Source organism: Lichenostomus cassidix, chromosome 2 (assembly GCF_008360975.1).
Source record: "Lichenostomus cassidix isolate B80296 chromosome 2, HeHo_3.0, whole genome shotgun sequence".
In the NCBI taxonomy this organism is placed as follows: Eukaryota; Metazoa; Chordata; class Aves; order Passeriformes; family Meliphagidae; genus Lichenostomus; species Lichenostomus cassidix.
Genome location: NC_139482.1, coordinates 29,252,768 through 29,276,257, shown reverse-complemented (window position 1 = coordinate 29,276,257; position 23,490 = coordinate 29,252,768). Strand labels below are relative to the sequence as shown.

Here is a 23,490-nt window from a genome sequence, read left to right as displayed (position 1 = left end):
AGTGGAAGGTGTCCCTGACCATGGCAGGGGGTTTGGAACTAGATGATCTTTAAGGTCCCTTCCAACCCAAATGATTCTATGATTCCACGGGGTGAGGACAGAGCTCAGCCCCAACAGCAGCACTTATTACTGATGTGAACACACTTCCCCTTTTTGGCCATTATACTCCTCACGTGGTAATTGAGGTGAGTGATTACTGCACAAGTAAAATGCACTGTTCCTAGTCAACAATACTGGTTCTGCCTTGACGAAGGGAAGCAATGGCAGCTGTCATTATTTTTCTCCTTGGTTCATTTTGACACATGATTAAACAATAATCATAATCCCTTGATTTTTATGAGCTTATCTGAAGTTTAACAAGTAGCTAAATGCTAGTTGGCCTTGTACAAATTACGGGGAGAAGCTTATGTTTCAAGGGCAGAGTGTCCACTACAGCCTGAGCAGGAGAAGTAAAGGCTTGGCACAGTATCTACCAAATCTGAAGCTAACTTCCACTTGAAGAACAACTGCCTCAGAGCAGAGCCTTGGCCTTCAGTGTGCAGCTAGTTATCGAGTCCTGATGTCTCCTTACAAGTTCTTTTCTCTTATTTTAGGAGTATTCCTCCAAAATCAGATTAACTGTTAACATGAAGTGCTTTGCTTAGAACAGGTGCCTGAATCTCCTACTTGTACCTGAAGGAGAGTGTGCAGAAGCACATGAGGGCCTTTCACCTACACATCCAGTGCTTTCATGCAATGCAAGTACATATTTGGAACATGTTTTCTTTCCTGTATTTGGGTGGTAGTATTTTTAATGACTGATTTTATTACCTGTAAGAAGGATATAAACTTACTGTATAAAACATCAAACATATTGTCAGTGTGCTTCTGCAGTTAAACTGTGAGTTGTTATAATCTCTTGTTATAAAAAGCTTGCTATAGAAAGGCTGCCTCCTCCTGGCATATGTTAATTCTAATCACTTCTTTATGCACCTCTTCAGGCAATAAAAAATATCTCTAATTATTCACATAGTTACCAAGGTAATCACTGTGTGATCATTACAGAAAATTTTCAAACCCATCTCCTATGTAAGCTAGACTTTGTGAAACCAGAGTAGAACAGCAGATAGAAATTTGTTTGTTTCGTAGAAAAAGGACAGCTTTTACCCTGTTGAAATCACAGTGTTAGGCAAGAGTAGATCTTGAAAGAAATACAGATTTCTTCACTAATTTTAGGTGCAAATTGATGAAATAAGTGGAAACATATAAGCAACTTACATAAGTGTAGACATTCTACACAACAAACTTGAAAAATGTATTCTCTTTCTATAGCTGTGTTTTTTTCCTTTTCATGTTGACAAAACCACTTATACCATATGAACTTAAAATTCATCTTTATGTTTCAACTAATTATTTGGATGAGATGGCAAGGGAGACTATAGCTGGGGATGATAATTTAGCAACCCATGCTACTAAACCGTGAGTTAGTTTATTGCAAAACGTTGCATGCTAAGGAACATAACAGTAATACACTTTTTAAATTTGTTTTTTAAAAGTGCACATGAATTTCAGTTCTCCTAGTCATTGTTACTAGTCTGCAAAAAATATTTATCCTCCCTTGATTTAAGAGGTAAAACATGAAAGCAAACAACATCAAAAGTAAGACTGAATTTGGAAGACAGGAGAGAAAGAAAAAAATACTGAAAAATTTCTCTGTATATCTTAAATTATATTTTCCTGAACTTGAGCCAGAATTAAGCCAAAAATAAAAGCCTTGAGGCTGTCATTCTCTGGGAGAGAAGCATGAGTCAGCTGTCAGTAGCTGCCTGGGCAAGGGAGGGTCATCACTGGCAGGTATTTGAGACAAATATTGTAACATATAGTCTTGTCCTACTCAATGGAAAATGGAGTGTAAATTTATTTACACTTATTTCCAGGCTGTAAATAGCAACCATACAAAATGTGCCTTTCTAGGTTCTTTTCTCCCTACACTCTATACCCGGGAAGAAAAAAGAAGTTATTTTGTGTCCAAGAGATACTGGTCTGAGCTACTTAAAAATGCCATTTCCTAGCACAGATTTGCTAGGAAAGGAGCTCTGGAATCTGGCCTCCCCATTAACAGCAATTACACATTGGTCTCTATCTCTCCTGTCTCACGGCCATGCAGCATCCTTATGTAGGCAGTTTGTGCCTATGTCTTGGTCCTTCCTGGGATGAAGAAGAAGAGGAATTATAGGCATGACCAAAGGAAGCCCACCTGGATTGACTGAGCTGCTAAATGAATCAAAAAATTCAGGAATGTAGCTTCTACAGCAAGGAGTATAAATAAAGAAATGCTTCTCCGGTGGATTTCTCTCATAAGTGACTAGAAAATTATTTTATCATCAGGGCAGATAATCTAAGTAATATTCATAAATCAAAGGAATTTTTACAATCAGAGAAAAATTGATATAACTTACACATTTATTTTCAGGTAAAACTATAGGTATGATAAGGGTTTCTTTCACCAAAACAGTACTTTGTTCTTTTCTGAATGATAAACTCAGTTGCACAATTAAAATAACCCAGAAATGGGCATGTATCCATGACAGCAAGCTTCCAGTCGCTGCATAGAGTTTTGATTGTTGCACAACATTTCTTTGTCATTGGTTTATTATATTACTGATTCTGTTTATCTTCATTTCAAGATCCCTCTTTCTGAAACACCTGGGAGAACAGCAGTGAGCCAAGTCCTTCTCAATGCAGCCATTCACTGTGGACTCTGCTAAGCAGTTGCTCAGGGTTAGTCATATCAGGAGTGGCTGCAGTTATTCCTACAACATTTGCAGGAGGCTTTGTGGGAGATAACAGCATCCTTTCCTATGCTACAGGAAGTTCACACCACAAACATGTGTATCACCACCCTGACTCTTCATTTCCTCCTCCAGCACAAAAATGCATCCAGCCAGGAAGAGCTGTCAGTGACCATCATCCCTCCCTTTCTGGCCCAGAAAGCACAGGACAGGTTTCTTCCCTTTGTTTTTCCTCTTTTTCAACCCTTCCCACATGATGATTCCTGTGTTTCATCGAAGATCCTGTGCTTGGCAGGAAATCAGCCCAAGCTCCTATCCATTTTCCCCTTGTCTCCAGCATCCACCCAGGTAAGCAAACAGGGCAAGGCAAAGTTGTGCTCAGCTGCAGCAGCAGCAGCAGCCTGCACAGCCATGCCACTCCCTCTGCAGAGGCACAGCTTAAGCTTCATTCCCAGAACACATCTATCCTCCCAGGTTGGCTCACACAAAGCAGCCTGTGTCTCTTAATTCTTTTCCACAGATACAAAACCCTCAGTGAATGCACAGCAGGACCTCAGCCTGAGCAGTGAACTTAACGTGACCAGCTCAGGGATCAAAGGTCTAACTGCACATTTACAACACAAAAAGAGTTGTCAAACAGTATGACAAGAATGATCAAGCATTCAAGAATCATTCCCTATCACTTTATTTGATTGGATATGCTGTTTCCTATGCTCCCTCAAGACCAGAATATTAGAAGGGGCAAGAAGGCAGAATATTAATTTTCAGTAATCAGGCAAGAAGGAAACAAATAGCCTGGGTCAGAATGACAGCCATCCCCCAGCATGGGTATATTTAGGGGCTTTGTTGAACAGGCTACCATGTGAAAAACCTCCCAATAATCCTCCCAGTGCAGCAGCTCAGTGCAGTTGTTCAGGCTCTCGTTTCTGAGCTCCTCGCCACAGGAGCACAATTAGAGCCAGCACTGAGGCACTCCCCAGGCTGGGCTGGCAGGGCTGACCCCCTGCCCTCTCCTCCAGCAGAGCTGCAGTGATCTCACCGAGCACCAGCCACATCACTGACATCACGCTAGGCACTGTAATGAGACAGCGTGTCCTTTGTCAGCATGCAGATTCATCCAGTTTGGCAGTCCCCAGTCCTAGCATGACTTACTGGTTCAGAATAGATTCCCACAGAGAGGAGCAGGGTTGCCTGTTGACCATGATGGAAGGACCCTCTGATGGACAGTCTTGATGTCACTCTTCACAAAACAAACAGAAAAGTCCATGAGGCTTTTTAATTTTGCAACAGCGAGCATTGATCTTAATGGCTTTCAAATGTTTAAAATTATCACCACGAAAGAAGCTTGTTTCCTGTTCTCAAATATTAACCAAAAAAGAGGCCTTCTGCATCACTGCTCTGGCAAGACCCCCTGTCCCTTCTGGAGTCTACACGTGTATAGTGATGGATAGATAGATAGATGATAGATAGATAGATAGATGATAGATAGATAGATAGATAGATAGACAGATAGATAGATAGATATAGATAGATAGATGATAGATAGATAGATAGATAGATAGATAGATAGATAGATGATAGATAGATAGATGATAGATAGATGATAGATAGATAGATAGACAGACAGACAGACATACAGACATACAGACATACAGACATACAGACATACAGACAGAGAGTTGCTTTAAAAATGTAAATTTGACAGACAGACATGGTAATTTGAAATTTCTGGATCAGATTTTAATGATATATGGAGATTTGCATTTATAGAAACAATAAACAACAGGAATAAAAGTACACAAGATTTGGGACAGGTCTGAGATTTAGGACAAATTATTTAACATTAATCAACCTATAAATAATTGCTTAATACTAAAGGAAGTTCTTTGCAACTTAAATTAGCAGCAGTTTCAGAAATTGAAACCACCATGAATAAATATAGAATGGGTATATTTATTCCTGGAAACTGTTCTTGAAAACATCAAGTCAGTCAGGCAGGCAGCCACTCACAATCTGACACGTTTTCTCTCCATCAGTAAAAGTGATTTGAAAGGGATTTGCATTACAAGAATACTCAACAGATTTGCTATTGCTTAGCACAACATGCTGCAAATAGAACATTTGCAGCAGACTTATTATCTGACCTAGGTCATCTCCTGATTAAACATATATAGATTGGAAGAGATTAGTCATTAAACAAAGTAGAATTTCAAGCCAAGCTACTGCTTACATGAAGAAACTATATCCAATTAGCTTTGCAAGTGAGCTAAATGCAGGAATTAAGAGGAAGGTAGTTCCAGGACACTTCCGCCAGCACATCCTGTTCAGGATGCCTGAACACACACCTGTTACAGCCCTGCATTATATTGAGTTATATTTTCATATTCTGCGCCACAAGGACAGTATTTCAAAGAATATTAAACGTTGGCATCACTATAATTGGGAAAAATGAAGGAATGAAATTAAAAATCTTGAGTGAGTAACAAAAAGTGTCCCTGCCACATTGTTTTCAAGCCAAGAGTTATACTCACACAGATAATGCATTTTCATGTCCCCAGGTCATTGAGGGAGAGGGCTGAGATCTCACTCAGAGCTGGTGCCTCAGCTCAAAGCCAGCCCCTGGGAACTGGACAGGAACCAGGACACAACAGAGCATAACACAACACACTGGTTGTACCTCAGACAGCTTAGCCTTAAAACCATGTCTGGCAGAAGTGAAACTCTTCATATAGACCTGGAAAAGGAAGGGCTGCTCAGCACTTCAGCAAAGCTCACCCAAGAAAAAGGGAAAGTTCTTCAGTGATTAAAAAAGAGTGTAGGAATGAAGGAACCCAGATAAGCAGTTAACTGGTTACCCATAATGATGAGCCCAGTGCAGTCCATCTGTCAAAATCACACTATGATCACTTCTGTGTCCCAAATAACCTCAGTGGTGCTTAGTGCCAATTTTTTCACAGTATTATATCAGATAAGCTAAAATTTACCACTCAAAAGGAGAAGCTTTTCCAAACATTTTTGTGGCTATGCTGTGACCTGCCAATTCCTTCACTACTGAGTGTACTTAAAACAACACTCTGCTCCAGTAACTCTGCTATAGGGGACCCATCAACCTCACAACACCCTGTGCTTTCACACCTCAATTTATATAACTTCTCTTTTTGTTATTATAATAATCACAGCTTGCCAACACAGTTTTGTCAACACAGTTTCATAAGTGAATTGATGTATGTGAATAATTTTAGAGCTTTACAGTTGGTTATTTGATTTCATCTATGGAGGCATAAATGTTAGAGCTTCAAAGAAAAACTGGATTCACAGTGTAGATGCCATACTAAGATGCCCCAGAAGAACTCTGGAATGACCCAAGTTCACGTCCAAAACAAACTCCTTCAGAATGGAAGAAGCTGTAGTCATTGTGCAGTGTTAAACGTCTAAACCATGCTTAACAAAGTGTTTCTAATCAACAAGAACATAAGGGAGACTTGTGACGAGAAAGTCACAAGTAAATTTAGTAATAGCAGGCACAAAATGCAAAACTGGGTTGTAAGTCCAAGCGTTGAGTCCAATATTGCTCAGATTTCAGTGGCATTTTGTCCTGAAGTTGCAGATTGAATTAATAGCAATTTCAAAAAATTTCAAAAATCTCTTGCTCTAACATTTTTAAAAGCATCATTACACTTCAAGGAGCACTTGAATTCTCCATTTTACTCTATGAGGCAAAATTCTGCTATCTGATCTTCTACCAAGAGTGGGAGACTCTGGAAAATTACAAATATCATGTGTCATGCCATATCTTACCCAACATCTAATTACGACTTGACCTATTTCATCTAACCAATCTCCCACCAGACTGTTCAACTGGTTAAGTCCTTTCTAAAACATGGACTTTGTAACTGACTCATGTTTTCACTTCAAGAATTCTTCACACTGTCAGCTCTTACTGGATCTCCGCAAGTACAAACAGCACAAGAAATTCTCAGCGAAAAGCTCATTTTGGGAAGTGAAGCCAAAATAATTACTTTTTCTAAACCGTTTTTACTTCAACAAGAAATTTTGCAAAAAATCTTACTTTTCATACCCAAATAGATTTTTTATTCCAAAATGAAAATTTAACACAGCAAAAATCCAAGTCTTTAATCAAGCACTTTTTTTTACAAGTTTGGTGGTTTTGGTTTTGGGTTTTTTTTGTTTAAAGTCTTTGGTTGACAACAAATAATTCTCTGGATCCCCAGTCACCCCTTTTAAAAAGCTTGCCTAAATCATAATTTTCATCCTTCTGCAAAAACCTGGAAAAAAAATCAAATGAATGAATGAAAAAAATAAGTGGCCTGAATCTGACTCCGCTGTTATTTTGAAGTTGCATGGTGCAGAACCTATGAAAAGGCCCAAGGGCAGGGATCGCTTCACTTAAACGAAGAACTAATGTTATTAGCAGTCTCCAAATACGCATTTATTTTCCAAAATATTAGCACTGGCTCCTGTAGCAAATGGGGAAGAGATGTTGGTGGGTCTTTCATTCATGTCTTTGTCAAGTTCACGATTTAACGTGAACTGGAGTATAACACAATCTTAAAAACACAGAAGAATACAATGAAAACCCCAAAACTCTAGGGTGGAGCTCTTATTTGCATTTATTTTTATATCCAATTAATTTCCTGCTTGAAGAATTGCAGCAACATTTTTGGTACAACTTGGCTGCAAGCTACTGTTCAAACAGCAGAGTAAACCCAGCACTAACTTTCATCCATCTCAGATTTGCTGAGAGCTGCATTCCTGAATTAGGATGCCCTCTCCAACACATTCAGAATGCAATACTGTCTTACATAGAACACACACACAGAAAGTAAAAGGGCATCTTCCTCCATGGATAAAGTCTTTATCATTTATCTGCTATAATATTTAAACCTCATTACTGTTGTATTCCACAGATAGTCTTGCCCGCTCTCTCTCTCCCCCTCTCCACTTCCCTAGTCAAACTAAAGGTAGCAAGTAGGATATTGTGATTATTAATTAAACAGAGCCACTCCCAAATTGCTATGGTGCCCCAGAGCAGAGAACCAACACCCAGGGCTACTGCTATCAGAGATTCCTGCTCACCAGCTCAGCGAGTCATCCTGGGCAAGACTCGTACACAAGGCAGATTTCAGTGAAACCAAGCAAACTGGAGAGCAGCACTGTTCTGGAACTGCTTAGAAGGCTTTACAGAATTCAGCTCCACCACAATGTGTCTTCCACTTGAACCAAAGCATTTCATCAAGCAGGGTTTCTATATAAAGCAGTTTGCAAGAACAGCTGAATTTATCATACCAGCTGATGCAGTCAGAAAAAGCAAAGGGTGTTCAGTTTGAGATTCACTTAAGGACTGACTTGTACATTAGCATTCCTGTACAAAAGATAAAAACTAACCTTTTGACAAGTGGGCAAGAACAGAGCTTGACTTTAAATTTTAGAAATTGCAGCAAGACAGATACATACAGAATTTGGAAGCTGAAGTCTCTCTGCTTAGTGTGAACCAGTTCACTGAATGAACTCACAGAAGGTTTGTTTGCTCACCAAGCAGGTAACATGGCAACATGGTGCACTCTCATGAATGCAAAACTCTTTAGATCTTCCTGGAGGGGTCTTTGCTAGTAGATTCACCTTGCTAATAGAATCAACTGCTGCAGAGCAAAAGGAGTAAATTTTCTTTATATGAGCAGTGTTAGTGACAGGAAGAAAACCTCATGATTGTGCAGTAAAAATAATACCTCTGGAACAATTTTTTCTTTTTAACTCAAATTACCTGTAAACACAAAGCACCAGTTTTATTTTCCCCAAACTTTTGTGAATTTAGCACTTCTTCTTTTAAATTAACATCTTTCTTCTTTTAACCTGACCATAGAAACATGGAATATGCTGAGTTGGAAGGGACCCACAGAGGTCACCAAAGTTCAACTCCTGGGCCTGAAGAGGACACCCCAAGAATCACACCATGTGCCCCTTTAAACATTTTTAATCTTCCAAGGCATGTGTCAGTTTTCTGAAAAAATTTGTTAAATTAAACTCTTTTTTCCTCATTTCCCAAATCCAAAGAAACAAAAAAAGGCCTGTAAGCAATGTAGACCCAAGCTCTGCTAGACAAATTCACGTGGAACAAATGGCCCCACTGACTTTGCCGGAGTGCTTCACACATTAAGGCATCTCCCAGAAACTCTTACAGCCTGCAACTGAAATAGTGAAAAGGTAGAGCTACTCGTATTAGAAGTTTTACATTCCTACAATTTCTGTATTTAACAGAAAAAAATGGGGTGGTTTTATTTCAAAACCAATCTGACTGACTCAAGGAGACAGATGGAAAATTCTTATTATTATGGTGCATTCATGCTTAAGTTTCATTGGTATAGCAGTGTTAATCACCAAAAGGATGGTCTCATAGTTCAAGATGCAGCTTGCTGCTGCTCACAGTAATTCTTAGGCTTTTATGATGACTCTACTTTCATTTACTAGCTATAAGAATGTTATTTATTTTTTGGGCAGAGCCAGGACAGTTAAGAGCAAAAAGAAGGACTGGTTCTGCATTACAGCTACATGAAAGAAAAAGTCAAGCAAGCTAGATGCTGATCTCTTGCACACATCAACCAGGAAGCTGGCAAGGAAATACAGGTGTGACAATCTTATTGGTCGATAGAAAGAAGAAACATGAGTTTGAGGAACATCTCTCAAAACTATGAAGGCATCCTTAGCTGGACCCACTGTCTCAGAGACTCCTTCTCTTCTAAAAGAGGATTAAAACAGAGAGATTTTATAGGAGATCATGGCCAGCTCCTAACTGTAGAAAACAGCTCTGCACACACACAAAGTGACATATGCAATATCCAAGTGAAGCTCATCCAAAACTGCAAATAATTTTTAGCTTTTTAGGATTTCAAATTAGAAAGTACAGGGAGCTAGAACAGACAGTGGAGCCTATAAACTGTTCACAGTTGATTATGTAATCATCATATGAACCAGGTAAAAATTGCACCTACCATATTACTGGTTCCCATGCCTGTGGTCTTTTGGCATGTGGCACCCACATTAACAGAACATTGAATAATTGCTTCTCTCCATGTAACTGACATCACCTACATGACTGCTATTCATTACCTTCACTTTGCTTTTTAACTTTTTGATAAGATATTTGACATTTAAAACTTAGATTCACTGGAGGGATCAGCAGTGTGTCCTGAATTAGCAGCTTGGATTCAGCACTGCTAACCAACCTGCCAAGGAAGCAAACACCAGAGCTCCGCAACTGCCAAGCAAAGACAGGCATTTCCTCCATTCTTCCTGTGCTGCTGATTTATATCCCTTCCACTCATGCCAGAAAGGAGGTGGGTGCTACCAACTGGTCCCCGGTTACTTCTGCCCAGTAACACCTGCAGAATGTAGGAGGCTGCTGGCTGCAGGCAGCTCTCCACCAGCTGCCTGTTTGCTCTGCAGCTCCAGCAGCTGCACAATATGAAATAGGAGTGCAGGAACTGAAATTCCAACCTGCTGGTGTTTGTAATGACTCAACGCATTCAGCTCTGAAAACTGAGCTAGCAGAAGCAGGATAGCTACAGGTCTTTCAACAAAACCCAAGAAATTACGCCGTGTTTTTTCTTCTCATTCAGACATGTTAAAAGCAGAAATGGCTCCTAACAGATAATTGATACAGGAATTCCAGTGTACATATACACATATTCCACACATACACATTTTTACATATGTATGGCTCCTCATGAAGTGGTCTCCTTTTAAGTGGTCTGCTTTCAGATCACACTCCCATCGCCATCTTTTTCCACACAATTTTTTGGCATGCAGAGATTAGTCTACCTTTGACTTGACTATGTGGGAATTCCCTGCCTCCCAGGGAATCTCCAAGTGACACTGCTAGATACAGGGAACAGCTGGATGCAAAAAGACCACACTGTTTAAGCTCACTTCTATTTCAGTCATTGTCAGCTGCTGGAATGACCTTGTGGCAAGGGAGGGCACATGAGAGATGGCTGCTGTGTCCCAGCTCCTGTGCCTCTATGCTAAGCACAGCTGAAACACACACCAGCCTTTTGACCACAATTAACTATATATTTCACAAGATTTGGGATAGCATGTGTTTCACCAGCTCCAAAACAAATCCAAAAAGAGCAATTTTAAATGAGCATTTTGCATTTGAATGCCGAGATAGAGCCACGTTATCGTAAAGCCATCAGGTGGAACTGTGCCAGCAGGAGAATGGGAACACCCATCCTGTATGAGCTCCCTGTGACTGATACTGCTTGTTTAGTGTCACCACCTGCGGGAGTGTGCTCACCATTCCCAGGCCATAACGTTTAAACAAAACTTTAAGTACACGTTGCCTTAAGTCACTCTAATTGGCTTGAATAGCCAGCTAGCTATCCTGATAGGGACATTACAACTGTATTTGTACAGTCTGTGACCCGCACCGTGGTGAAACATGAGCACCTCAGGGGTAAAAGTTAATAACCATTCATTATGGTTTCAGCAATGATATTCTAATCTCTCACCATAGTATGGCATTTTTCCATTAATTTAGCTTAGAAAAAGACCAACACTACAGCTGGGAAACAGATCAGCTGTAGCTAAAGGTAGGATATGCATGGTGCCAATTATAAGTTCACCTTTGTACTATTTAATCTTTCTTTCATATATACCACGCATGTAGATTCACCAAATAACAGAATTTTTGAATTTGGCAGCTACCCAAGCTTTACCTGAGCCCTCCCTACCCGAGCTTTACCTGAACCCCCTCTACCCAAGTTTTTACCCGAACCCTCCTACCCAAGTTTTCACCTGAGCCCCCTCCTACCCCAACTCAAGTTTCTTGCTCAAAGCAGGGTCACCTACAGCAGGTTGCTCAGGGCTATACCCGGTTGAGTTTTAAAAAAGTCCAAGGATGGAGATTCCACAACTTTTCTGGACAGCCTGTTCCAGTCTTCAATCATCCTCACATTACAAAAGGAAAAAAAATCTACTTTATATTTGTATGTAATTTCTTGAATTTCAATTGACTCTCATCCTGTCACTTGCTGTCAGAGAAGAGTCTGGCCTTTCCTTCTTTACTTAGAGTTAAAGAGTCATGGAATGGTTTGGATTGGAAGGGATCTTAAGGACCACCTACTTCCAACCTTCCTGACGTGGGCATGTACATCATCCACTAGACCAGGTTGCTTAAAGCCCCATCCAACCTGGCCCTGAACACTTTTGAGGGATGAGGCATCCACAGCTTCTCTGGGCAACCTGTTCCAGTGACTCACCACCCTCACAGTAAAGAATTTCTTTCTAATATCTAATCTGAACCTACTCTGATTCAGTTTAAGGCCATTACTCCTTGTCCTATCCCTACATGCTCTTGAAAAAAGTCCCTCTCCAGCTTTTTTGTAGGCCCCCTTTAGGTAATGGAGGTGCTATAAGGTCTCCACAGAGCTTTCTCCGGGCTAAAACCCCAAATCAGTCTGTCAAAAACTGGATGAGGAGGTGCCCACAATCAGGTATTTATACACATTGTTGAGATCCCCCTAAGCCATCTCTCCTGCAGCTGAACAATCCTAGCTCTCTCAGCCCCTCCTCAAATGACAGATGCTCCATCTTTTCACCACCTTTGAACCCCTTTGGTGAACTTGTTCCAGTATGTGCAAATCTCTTGTGCTGAGGGCTCAGAACTGGACCCAGCACTGTGGATGTGGCCTCATGTTCCTTGTCCTGATGGCAATGCAGTGGTCTGCAACACGTCATCACAACCCTGTGTAACAAAAGGAATTACATTTTGTCAATATTTGCAGACGAGGATTGTAGTGAGAAGCTTGCAGAAGTACATTCAGCATTCTGCATTAGGAAGCACCTCAGAGCATGAAGCAGCTGGAACAGGGGCTGGAACTGTGTTATTTCAAAGTTCATGCTACAAACAACTGAAGGTCAGGCAGGATAAAAGTACTCTTTCCAACCCTGTCTCCCTGCATGACCACTGAATAATGGCATTAATAATCAAACTTTGTTGAACAACTCTTTGAAACCTGACAGAAGGGTTATCCCACCACCTCTCTGGGTAACTTGTGCAAGTGCTACACTATCTTCTTCACAAAGATGAAAAAACATTCCCCACAATCCCAAAAAAAAAAAAAAAAAAAGGCAAGAGGATTTTAGGATTTTATACCTGGTCTAAATTTGGAGAGTTTACAATTTTGTGGCTGAGACCCAGATGAAAATATTCAGGATCTGGAAACTCCAGCCCAGAGATGAGACTGCTAAATCCCAGATTTAACCTCGACGAGGCAACTAGAACTGTCCAAGCAAGGAGCCTCATCCAGTTCACACTGAAGCAGAGAGAGAAAAAACAGCGCCATGACAAGGACACAGTGAGGACATGGTGGAACATCTGCTGCAGAAAGGACTCACCACTGAAGTCCACTAAAGCTGTGCAGCCTGTGTGGCTGACTAAAATTGCACATTCTGTTATGCAAACACAAGTCAAGGCAATGTCAAGAACTTGGGAGAAGATAGAGGGCTCTGTGGAGCACATCATGCAGGCCAGAGAGTGTCAACACCACAAGAGTCTGCACAGCTTGGAGAAAAACACCAATACTACCAGGAAAGGGAGAAATGTGGCAGAATGAATGTTTACACTTCATTGCAGAGGTCATGCTGATTGGAATATTGGCCCCACAGCAAAAGCAGAATGAAAAAAACTATACTAACACATGAGGAACAGTGGGGCTAAGAAAGCAGTTGTGTCAGTGGTTTCAGCTGGAATTTCACTGAGATGTGTTTACTGCTCATTGAAAAAAAATTAAAAAGAACTTAAGGATCCCCAGTTATAGAGTCAGATCTGGGGCATCATACTGATACTCACTAGAAGTCAAAGGTTTCTGATCTTTCAGGCAAACCATCAGGAAAACAGAGAGGGTCTGTCAAGATAAAAACCCATAAATTTGAAATAAGAACAATGAATACAAAGGTGGCCTACAGAGACATCACAGCAAAGTGGCAGCTCTGTGAAATTCACTGCATTATGAACATGGTGGTTCAGCTACTTGCCTGTAATAGAGTTTACCATCCGAGGACCAAGGCAGACAGGGAAGAAATCATTGGCTTTAATCTTGTAGTACTGCAAATTTTCTGGTTTTAGACATAGCTAATTATTTTAATTTAATAAAATGCATTTCCTTCAGTATAAGAATTTCAGATGTGAAGCATTGCTGATCATAACTGACTTGTCCAGTTAAGAAGACCATATAAACAGTTTTCTTTACAGGCTGTGGTACACCCACAGCTTCCCAATCCCTCTCATCACAGAATCCCTCTTCACTCATTCACTGGCTCCCTGTGGGGCTGAAAAAATATTTCAAAGTTAAATCTAAATGCTACCAGGATCAGGCTTTTTCCTACCAAACACAACTGAGCAATTATGTTCCACATATGCTTAAAACCTTGACATTCTTGGTGCAATAGACCATGACAGTTTCCTTATTGTTGTGAAAAGGGCATTAAACAATACAAGAGCAAGTATATTTAATATGGGTCTTCAAATGACTTAGTGATTTTAAAACATGTCATTCAGCAATGCCTTCCAGACATCTCAGTACATCACAACTCACAACAGAGTACGGTATAAGAACTGGCTACATGACAAACCCACATCTTCATCTAAAACTATGTAAGGGATGCTCCATGCTTTCCATGACAGCCTGTATCAAGTGGTGGTGACTGTACTATAAACATCCCCATGTAAGTGGAGAAAAATGCCTCCAGAGGCACCAAAATCTTCAAGAATTGGTCTTCTGTTTTGCGAGCCATAATTAAAGAGTCAGATTATAATATTTTAAATCCTTACCATCTCTTCTGCTAGACAATTTGAAAAAATATTACCAATAAACTGTAGGCATTAGGCATTGCAAGTTCACTGAGTAATTTATTCAACTAAAAAGAGGAAAATGTTGGGCTGACGTATTTTGGAAAACCATCATCCTTCAGGACAAATCATAAGATTCCTAGCACAAATTTACCTGAACTCCAATTACCAGCTTTAAATGTTCAGCAATAGAAATCTGCTGAACTTTTGTCTTTCCAGCCCTGAAATGTGACTTTGTAATGAAAATAAAGTAGACAGAGGATGGTTGAACCATGGCCTTCCAGCTCTCAGGAAAATGTCTGAACCACTTATAAGATACCAGTTTATCTTTTAGTAGTTCTTTCCATTTGGAAGTGTTAGCAAATATTTCCTGAGCCAAAGCGAGAGAAATCACTTTCTTGCCTAACGGATCACAACTGAGCAGGCCTGGGATGCAGTGGCTGCTCCAGCATAAATGACTATTATTACACAAATAAACAGTCTTGGCATGTGTGACTGGGGATATTGATTACCATGGCATAGCCCAATCCAGACAGCACCTGCCTGTAATATTCATGATAAGGATCTGATCTATTTCAGGGCAAGAAATAAAGAAAATGGGACCTACATCTCTCAGATGTCAGAAGTGTCTCAGCTCCTAAATTTTGGGGTACAAGGCTTTCCAAAAAATTTCAGTCAAATTTCCTCCGAAGAGCTTTCAGGTGATAAAAAACCTGCATGTGGTTAAAGCATTGACAACAGAAATTTGATCAGTTCACAAATAAATTTTGTCTGCTTTCAACCACTATGTCTTACAATAGACTACTACTGCTTTAAGACCACTGGAAGATTTATGATTTCCAGATCTGTCTGTCTTTGGCTTTGACTCGGAGCATTTCTAGTGTGGGACTGACCACACATCTCCTTCATTTCTTCTCATTCCTCCCATGTAAATTTCTGATATTTATTCTGAGCAGTAGATCATAAGACTTGGAAACGTGTTTATTATCAAATTAGGAGAAATTTCTAAATTATAAAACTTGTGTATTACAAAACACAAGGAACAAAGCACTTCAGAGAATTCCTTCAGAACAGATGTAACATCAGCCACCTGAAGCTGTGCAGACTTCTGTATAACATAATGAACAAAGGCACCTCAGGGCAGAGGAACCAAAATCATATTAAAAATCTGATTACTAGTTTTGTAAAGATGTTAAATATTAACAGCAATAGTGGCTACCAGATTTTTATAGCAAAAAAAAGGAAAAACCTTCTGGAATAGTCCTATTTTGTTTGAAGTTCTCTGGGGCAGTTCCTGCAGGATTTAGTCTCTGAGGCAAAGAAAGTATCCCATTATAAATGGCCAGAAGAAAACCTAGTGGCTGAGTACAGTCTCATGGCCCAAACAGGGAGCTGTGGAAAAGACTGAACTCTCCCCTCTCTTCATTAACAAGGCACAAGGCTGTTTTAGAGACAAGTTTAACTACCTACACTGAGGTCTGAGCTGACAGGGGAGGCCCTGTGAGTAGCTGTATTTGAATTATTGAGTTTCCTACAGGAAAAAATTCTGTCAGAGCAGAACAAGGCTGTGCAGAAACAGGTTAAGGTAAATGTATCCCCTGAAAACAGGAGAAAGCAAAGTTGTGAAAGAAATGGAAATAGATCTAAGGCTGGAGCCAGGAGAGGATGGGGGCTTAGCTTTGAGGACACATTTTTAGACAAAACCCAATTTTTTTATAAGGTGTGTGAGGGATAACCCACCTGCTCATTATCTCTTCACATCACTAGAGAGCAACTAGAGGCTCTTTTACAAGGCTTTAAAACTACCAAATGCTCTTAGGTGTGACCTGAGAAGAGAGTCAGCAAGAACATGTTAAATTACAATTCTGAATTGTCTAAGCTGAGACAAAAATGGGTACCCAAGGTTTACTTCCACGTCTGCACTAAAGTGGATTAAGGATGTAACCTGATTGTCCGAAGTGCATGGTCCCATATCTAAATATGGACCTTGGAAACTTCTTTTGGCATATGTTTTGGAAGAAAACATCTCTAAAAAGAAAATATATCTCTAAATCTTCAGGGACAAGTGCTGGAAAAGAAGAAGGAATTTATATGCAAACTGTCATTTCTTTATCAGAAAAACATACATGTTTCATGAAGCATACAGAAAGGGCAGTTAAAACAACTGACATCCCTGGGAGCTTTGGTTTCACCCTCCTAATACATCAAGCAGCTAAGCAAAGCATGGTGGAACTCAATAATTTTTTGCTTGAGTTCACCATCTTGCTTCTGTACTTTGTTTTCCTAATTAGTTTTCATTAAAAAAACAAAAAAAAACCCAAAAAAAAAACCAAATTCAAGCTAAGATCCAAAGCTCTTAATTCTCTCAAGTGTATTTGTAACAAATGGGTGCTTTTAGCAGCCACGAGAGAGCACTGTGAATTTCAAACAGGAAAATCCATATCTGATGGATTTCATCTACCCAGCTGAGAAATGTTAAGTATTCACTGCCCATGAACATGTGATTTTAATCTCACTGAAATATATGAGCCATGCACCAAGGAGAACATACCCATAGTTTCAACATATATTGCTGAGGACAGATTTGCACTGACCTCTGCAGAAGGACCGTGTGCAGTCTGTGCAGCAGTGGGGAAAACCATCCAGGTCTTGTTTGCCTGATCATTGCACTGTATTATATGTGTATCTGAAACCTAAAATGACTGCTGTTCATGCTGTAGTTAAAAATAAATATCTACACAACTAATTAATTGTGGAATTCGAATTAAATATGGACTTAGATCTCTTCTTATTACCAGTTTTTTATTATAGCTTCCAAACACATTTCTGTGGAGACCTTTACAAACATTTTTTGGGTTTTTTTACAACTCTAGGTGCTGTTATATGTGCATGTGTGCACACATATCTGTATAATGTGCGTAGTTATTTATCCAATTAACATCCACAGTTCTGAGTCATCAATTTAACTTTTTCAAAGGACTAGAACAGCAAGCCATACTGATTTTCCAACCAATCAAAAAAAGACAAATCACTCTTCAGGCAAATCAGGAGTCTTGACTTAAGCTTACCTGGACTTGGATCTTTGCCAATCTTTTAAAATCACCTTTCAAGAAATATCTCAAAAGTCTATAGAAATGTCTCTGAGCTTTAGATACAGTGTCTGACAGGAAAGGGTAATGTTATTTAATTACAAAATTAACTCTGAATGTTTTGGTGGGGAAAAACTGGGAAGTTTAGCATTTTTGAAAGTAGTATTCAAATTCCAAGCTTGTGGGTGGAGTTGGGGTGTGAAGGTGCATAAATAGGCAGTAGGAAAAGCAGCATTCACACTGTAACCAGGAACACCTTAGCACCTGGCAGGCGTCTGGGAGAGTAAACAAGGTAAGGCACTGCACACTCCCTGCTTCTGAATGTACCTGGGGGAGCTGTGAGCCTGAGCTATCTGGGGATGGGGAGTCTGATCAATGGAAAGAAAAGACTGCAGCAAAGAGGCACAGTACAGTTATGAAGGAAAATGTCTACAGAAATACTGGCTTTGCAGGTTGAAAGCAATAGGAAAAGGGGTTATTTTGGAAAGCTTTTTGGAAGTGCCCACAGTTTTTCAGAGGCAAAGTCTTTAACGAGCAGGTTTAATGTTTCTCTGTCTTGTTTTCTGCATGCTGTCTTCACAATGGCCTAAAATGTGCCTGATCTTCAATTTCCTGGCTGTCCCATAACCTTTCATTTTTTTTCTTTCTAAAGAAGCATTACTTCTGCTACACAGCTCTAACCAAAACAATTCTTGAGGCAACCCTGAAAATTCACAGTTTAACTTAACTTCATGTAATTTTCTTCCTTGCCAAGGAGACTTTTCTTGGGGCAGAAAAGCAGTCTGCTGCAAAAGTTGTGTTTCCTACCCTTGAAACCGGGACCCTTCGGATGTTTGAGCTCTACTGGACATCCCAGTAGCAAACAGCACTGTATCCCTTACAGAAACTCAGCTAATGTCTCCTCCTGCAGTTCCTACCTGGAAAAACACCTCTATTTCCCTGGAGTTTAGTTTTCATTGTCTGAACTTCAAAAACAATCAGCCTGTTGTAGTGGGCATTTTTTGGTAGACTTGGTGGTATTTTTGGTTTTCTATTTTCATGTGTCTGTTCAATGTTCTGTACTGCTTTTAGAGCATCTTAAAGTTTCTTTTTGCACCCATTATATTGGTTCTAGTTTCTAGGAGGAAATGTAATGAGAAAACATAGGGTCATCTTGCTGAAGTGCTTTTTCCCCTTCAGAGAAACACCTCAGCTGAAATGCTGAGGAGCTTTCCATCAGACATCTCTTGTCTCCATGCCCCAGTTTGGCTCAGGAAAAATTCTCTGCTTTGTGCTGCTTCAACCCTCCAACTCCATTTCAGTTCTCACTGTGCCACACAGCAACTCCTCCCCACTCTTTTTATTATAGATTCTGCTGGGTTTAAGGATTAGATTATATTTTTAAGGGAAAAGACAGGACTGGAAGCTTCAACAGCACCATTGAGCTGTGTCTATGCTAATGTTCACTGTAAAACATTCTGACTTCTCATCTGAGTTGCTCCCACAGCAAAATGGGGGAAGAGCTGAGACTGATTTTTCAGCACCTGCTGCTGGGTAACTCTAGCACTGGGAGATCAAGGTAGAACTGTGAGGTTATGAGGACTTGCAAGGACTTTTGGAATTGCTATAACTCAGTTATTTTACTAAGCATATTCAATATATGCAAAAAGAAGAAAGTAACAAACACAGACGTGCACATCCTAAAAGGGCCATAGCCCAATGGCACGACCAGGGGAGTGGGAAGCAGCCGGGTCCTTGGGGCAGTTTGCTAAGCAAACCTCAAGCTTCCGTGCCCCCCAGCCCAGGCACCTGCCCGGAGCTGTTCCTTGCAGCCCTGACTCACCCCGCTGCATATTTGTGACTTGAGCTGCTGCTTTAGCCCTCCTGTCCTTATCTGCTGCATGCCTCACCGCCAGCACCGAGCTGGGAGGCACACCATGACGGGCAGCTCCTCTCACTCTTCCAGGAGCAGCCATGGAGAAGAGTTACGTGTCCATGTTCGTGCTGCTCATCGCCATCTCCTGTGCTCTGGCAAAGGATGCAGGCAAGAAGGATACAAAGGATACGACTGCCAAGCCAAAACTGCCTCAGACACTCTCCAGAGGTAAAAAACAAACAACTGGAAAAAACCTCCCACCAAATTTTTAAAAGTACAATCTTGTGAATATTTCAGCTACTATGCTGTTCTAAAAAAATTAATTTTCTTGCAACTCCTTCTGCAAAACCTTTTCTAGTATTTCCTAGCACCCTCTCCTCCTTTATTCCCGATTTAACACCCTCTGGCAGCGGGGCTGTTCCAAGCCCCTCCCGGCAGAGGTGGGCAGGGGCAGGACTCGGACCCGGGGTCCCCAGCCCCGCTTGTGACACTGTCTGAGTGTGTGTGTCGCCTGTCCCTCCCGCAGGCTGGGGTGACCAGCTCATCTGGACGCAGACCTACGAAGAAGCACTTTTCCGGGCCAAGCACAGGTACCTGCCCTGCCCTGCCCACCCTGAGCCCCCGTGCCTCCCCGCTCCTAACGTGGGCTCTTCTTTTCCAGCCAGAAACCCCTGATGATTATCCACCACTTGGAAGACTGCCCGCACAGCCAAGGTAATCCCTTTGCACTGGGGAGAGAAAAAAAAATCTTAAATTTCTGGAAAAATGCTGCTTAAAAAAACCTCAAACAAAACAGCCACCGTCCTGCTTAAACCTTAGCTATGTACTAGCTTGTACAAGCATGGGGAATGTTCTTCAAGTTACTGTGCCACAAAGGTGTTTTCCAATGTGTAGAAATAGAATAAAAATGGTAATTCAGTATTGTATGATACAGAATGGATACAGAAATGAGCACAGGTCAGTAGGGTCAGGCCTCTGACAAATCTGGGTTTGGTTCACAGAAGAATCAGCCAAAACCAATAGCAAGACCAGTAGTGAGAAATAATAAGTTTTTGGAGAGGACATATCCAGCTCTTGATATCATCAGTGTCTGAAACTTAATCCAGCCAGGGACTAAATCAATCCAGGTTGAAACAGCTCTTACAAGATTACTGGCAACTGCTCTTTTCCCACTGTCTTTGAATTTATCTGAGGCTCCTCTTCCTGCAAATCAAACCACATGGCAAGACCTTTGCATCCATCCATAGCTCCAGTAACTCCAGAAGGGTCTTTGTACAAGCATTGAAACCATTCCAAACATTTCGGTCTAAAGCCCTACATGCTGTATTATCAAGTGCCTTAAGAACTGGGGCCAGAAACCACAACAGTAGAATAGGAGGTTTGAAGGGTCAAATGCTCAAATTCAAACCTAAGCAAACAAAATTGAGAGACAGCTGCACTGTCTGACAGAAGATGGGACATTTTGTACTATTATAATTACTCTTTAACACAGAATATAAATGAGTGGATCATGTTCCAACGGAATGAACTGAAAATCTTTATTTGCTGCAGTTGTAAACTGAAAATTCCCATTTTTTTCATCACTTTGAATTTCTTTTTGGAGGACAATATATTTCAGGGGCATCTTTTTTATTTTCTTTCCCATTTGTTCCTACTCTAGCCCTCAAGAAGGTCTTTGCTGAACACAAAGATATACAGAAACTGGCTGAAAAATTCATTCTCCTGAACCTTGTGGTAAGTTTGCCAGTTACACTTAATTAGGTGAAAGTGACAAAGTTCTGCTTTTAATTATGGCTTCTGTAACTTGAGCTTAATAGCTAGGGCTGGCTAAGAAAATGGCCACCACTGAAGCATAATAGATTTTGTAGTAAGTCTTTCATTTGTAGCTATCATGAACTCAAAATGTGAAGGAATGTAAAGTTTGATAGTAGCATGAACTGTTGTTGCCAATTTGCAATTCCAGCTGTTAAAAGACTCATCCCAGACAGTGAAATCTCTTAAACTGCAAAATGTATTATTTGAGCTGTATTTCATAACACAAAGTACAGAGGAGGAAAAAAGTATTTCTGTAATATGCCCTCCTTAACTGGGAACCTTCTCTGTTTCCTTCAAGTATGAAACCACAGACAAGAATCTTGCACCTGACGGCCAGTACGTCCCTCGGGTGTTGTTCATCGGTGAGTACCTCAAGTATCAAAGCTGATGTCACAACAGAGCCTCTGCTGCACCATGCATCTCAAATCCTTAGGCTGATTAACAGGAATTTATTCCATGAGAAATATAAAGGTTCTAGTTGGTTTTGTGGATGAAATATTGAATCTATCCCAGCCAGCCTCACAGGTCCAGCATTCCTCCCTCAATGGCATGATGCCACAGTCGCTGGAATGGGTAACTCATTGTGTTCCTACTAAACCTGGAAACACAATACTTTTAAAACTGGAAGGCAAGCTGGAGTGCAGAAAGGTTTATTTCCTTCTGTTTGAAGGTTAACCCTGTCCTCTGCAAATTCTCTCATCCTTTTTTCCCTAGATCCTTCCCTGACTGTGAGAGCAGATATTACTGGAAGATACTCAAACCGTCTCTACGCATATGAGCCCTCTGACATTTCACTGTGTAAGTAGAGTGTTCTGGCACATTCTGAAAATATTCTGAAAGCAGTCACATTTTTCATGTGACAAGGAATAACACGACATTACAGACTCCCAACTAGTGCTTGCTGAAAGACATTTAACCAGGATTAAAATTAAATAGGATGCTAGACTTAAAATCAGTGAGATGAAGAAAATTATGGCAGAGCCCTGGAGCCTTAAACATCCATCTGGTTTAAAAGCAAGCATACGTCAGTAGGAACTTGCATAATTCAGCAGTGTTCACTGCAAGCAATGGTGAGAACTCTGACACACGAGTCCTAGCAGGCCAGGTCAGGAAACCTTCTGGGAGAAGAGAAAGATGTTTGCTACAGCCCTCCCTCACTGCTGCACAGCTCCAGTCTCTGCCCATGCGTTTGCATTAATGAATGTTCTCACCAGTCAAAATTAAACCCATGATGTTCACAAATTGCTTGGAAGAGTAAATGCATCTGAATCCCTATAGCAATAGGCATGTGATTAAAAGCTTTAATAATAATGACATTTTCTCTGCAGCATTTTTAGTTGCTGGCAGAGGAGGTTGCAGCAAAAATAACATGCATGAATATTTCATTTCTAGTGTATTCAAATATGCAGAAAGCGCTGAAGCTCCTGAAGACTGAACTGTAAGGGGAAGAAGCAAGTCCTTCAATATTACAAAGTCTTATCTTCTATCTCTTCTCCACACCTTGATACTGGTGAAGAGACTATTTAGAGTGATATTTAGTGATGTGTAGTGATGGTTTCTATACATAAACACTACAGTTTTACATTAGCACTTTTGTACTGGGCAGCATTTTTAAAAGCTGGAGGCTTTTATTTTAAGGCGTACAGAAGAATACTGTATGATTCAACTGTAAAAATGATTTTTTAAAAAAATAAATCCATTTCAAGTGTTTACATACAAAACATGGCTGTGTTTTCTGGTTTTTTTCCTTATATTCATCTACCATTATTAGAAATACCAAAATCACTGTGTTGCTTGAGACCACAGCTTGCATTTAACATTCAAGCACTTTGGAAGGAAAAGGACTATTGTGGATTAATCCCAGCCAGCAGCCCAGCCCCACACAGCCACTCACTCTCTCACTCCACTCCAGTGGGATGGGAGAGAGAATCAGATAAGTGAGAAAACTCATGGGTTCAGATAAGGACAGTTTAATAGGTAAAGCAAACACTGTGTGCACAAGTGGAGCAAAACATGGGATTAATTCACTGCTTCCCATGGGCAGGCAGGTGTTCAGCCATCTCCAGGAGAGCAGGGCCCCATCACATGTAA

General features: G+C 40.6%; 1 protein-coding gene across 1 annotated transcript; it reads left to right on the top strand.

Moving 5' to 3' along the window:
* The first annotated feature begins 17,870 nt into the window (after positions 1 to 17,870).
* On the top strand, positions 17,871 to 23,120 carry AGR2 (anterior gradient 2, protein disulphide isomerase family member). Its single transcript, XM_085050854.1, has 8 exons — positions 17,871 to 18,021; positions 19,675 to 19,812; positions 20,111 to 20,174; positions 20,246 to 20,298; positions 21,245 to 21,318; positions 21,698 to 21,761; positions 22,114 to 22,197; positions 22,792 to 23,120. The coding sequence occupies exons 2-8, from the start codon at positions 19,683 to 19,685 to the stop codon at positions 22,839 to 22,841; spliced, it is 519 nt and encodes a 172-aa protein (XP_084906980.1). The 5' UTR covers positions 17,871 to 18,021; positions 19,675 to 19,682; the 3' UTR covers positions 22,842 to 23,120.
* The last annotated feature ends 370 nt before the right edge of the window (positions 23,121 to 23,490 follow it).

Bases quoted from the DNA above. Each gene is read 5' to 3' on its own strand.
- AGR2 (XM_085050854.1), top strand. From the start codon at position 19,683: ATGGAGAAGAGTTACGTGTCCATGTTCGTGCTGCTCATCGCCATCTCC. The intron at 20,299-21,244 runs GTAATCCCTTTG...TTCCTACTCTAG, and splicing joins AGACTGCCCGCACAGCCAAG to CCCTCAAGAAGGTCTTTGCT. The intron at 21,762-22,113 runs GTGAGTACCTCA...TTTTTTCCCTAG, and splicing joins CCCTCGGGTGTTGTTCATCG to ATCCTTCCCTGACTGTGAGA.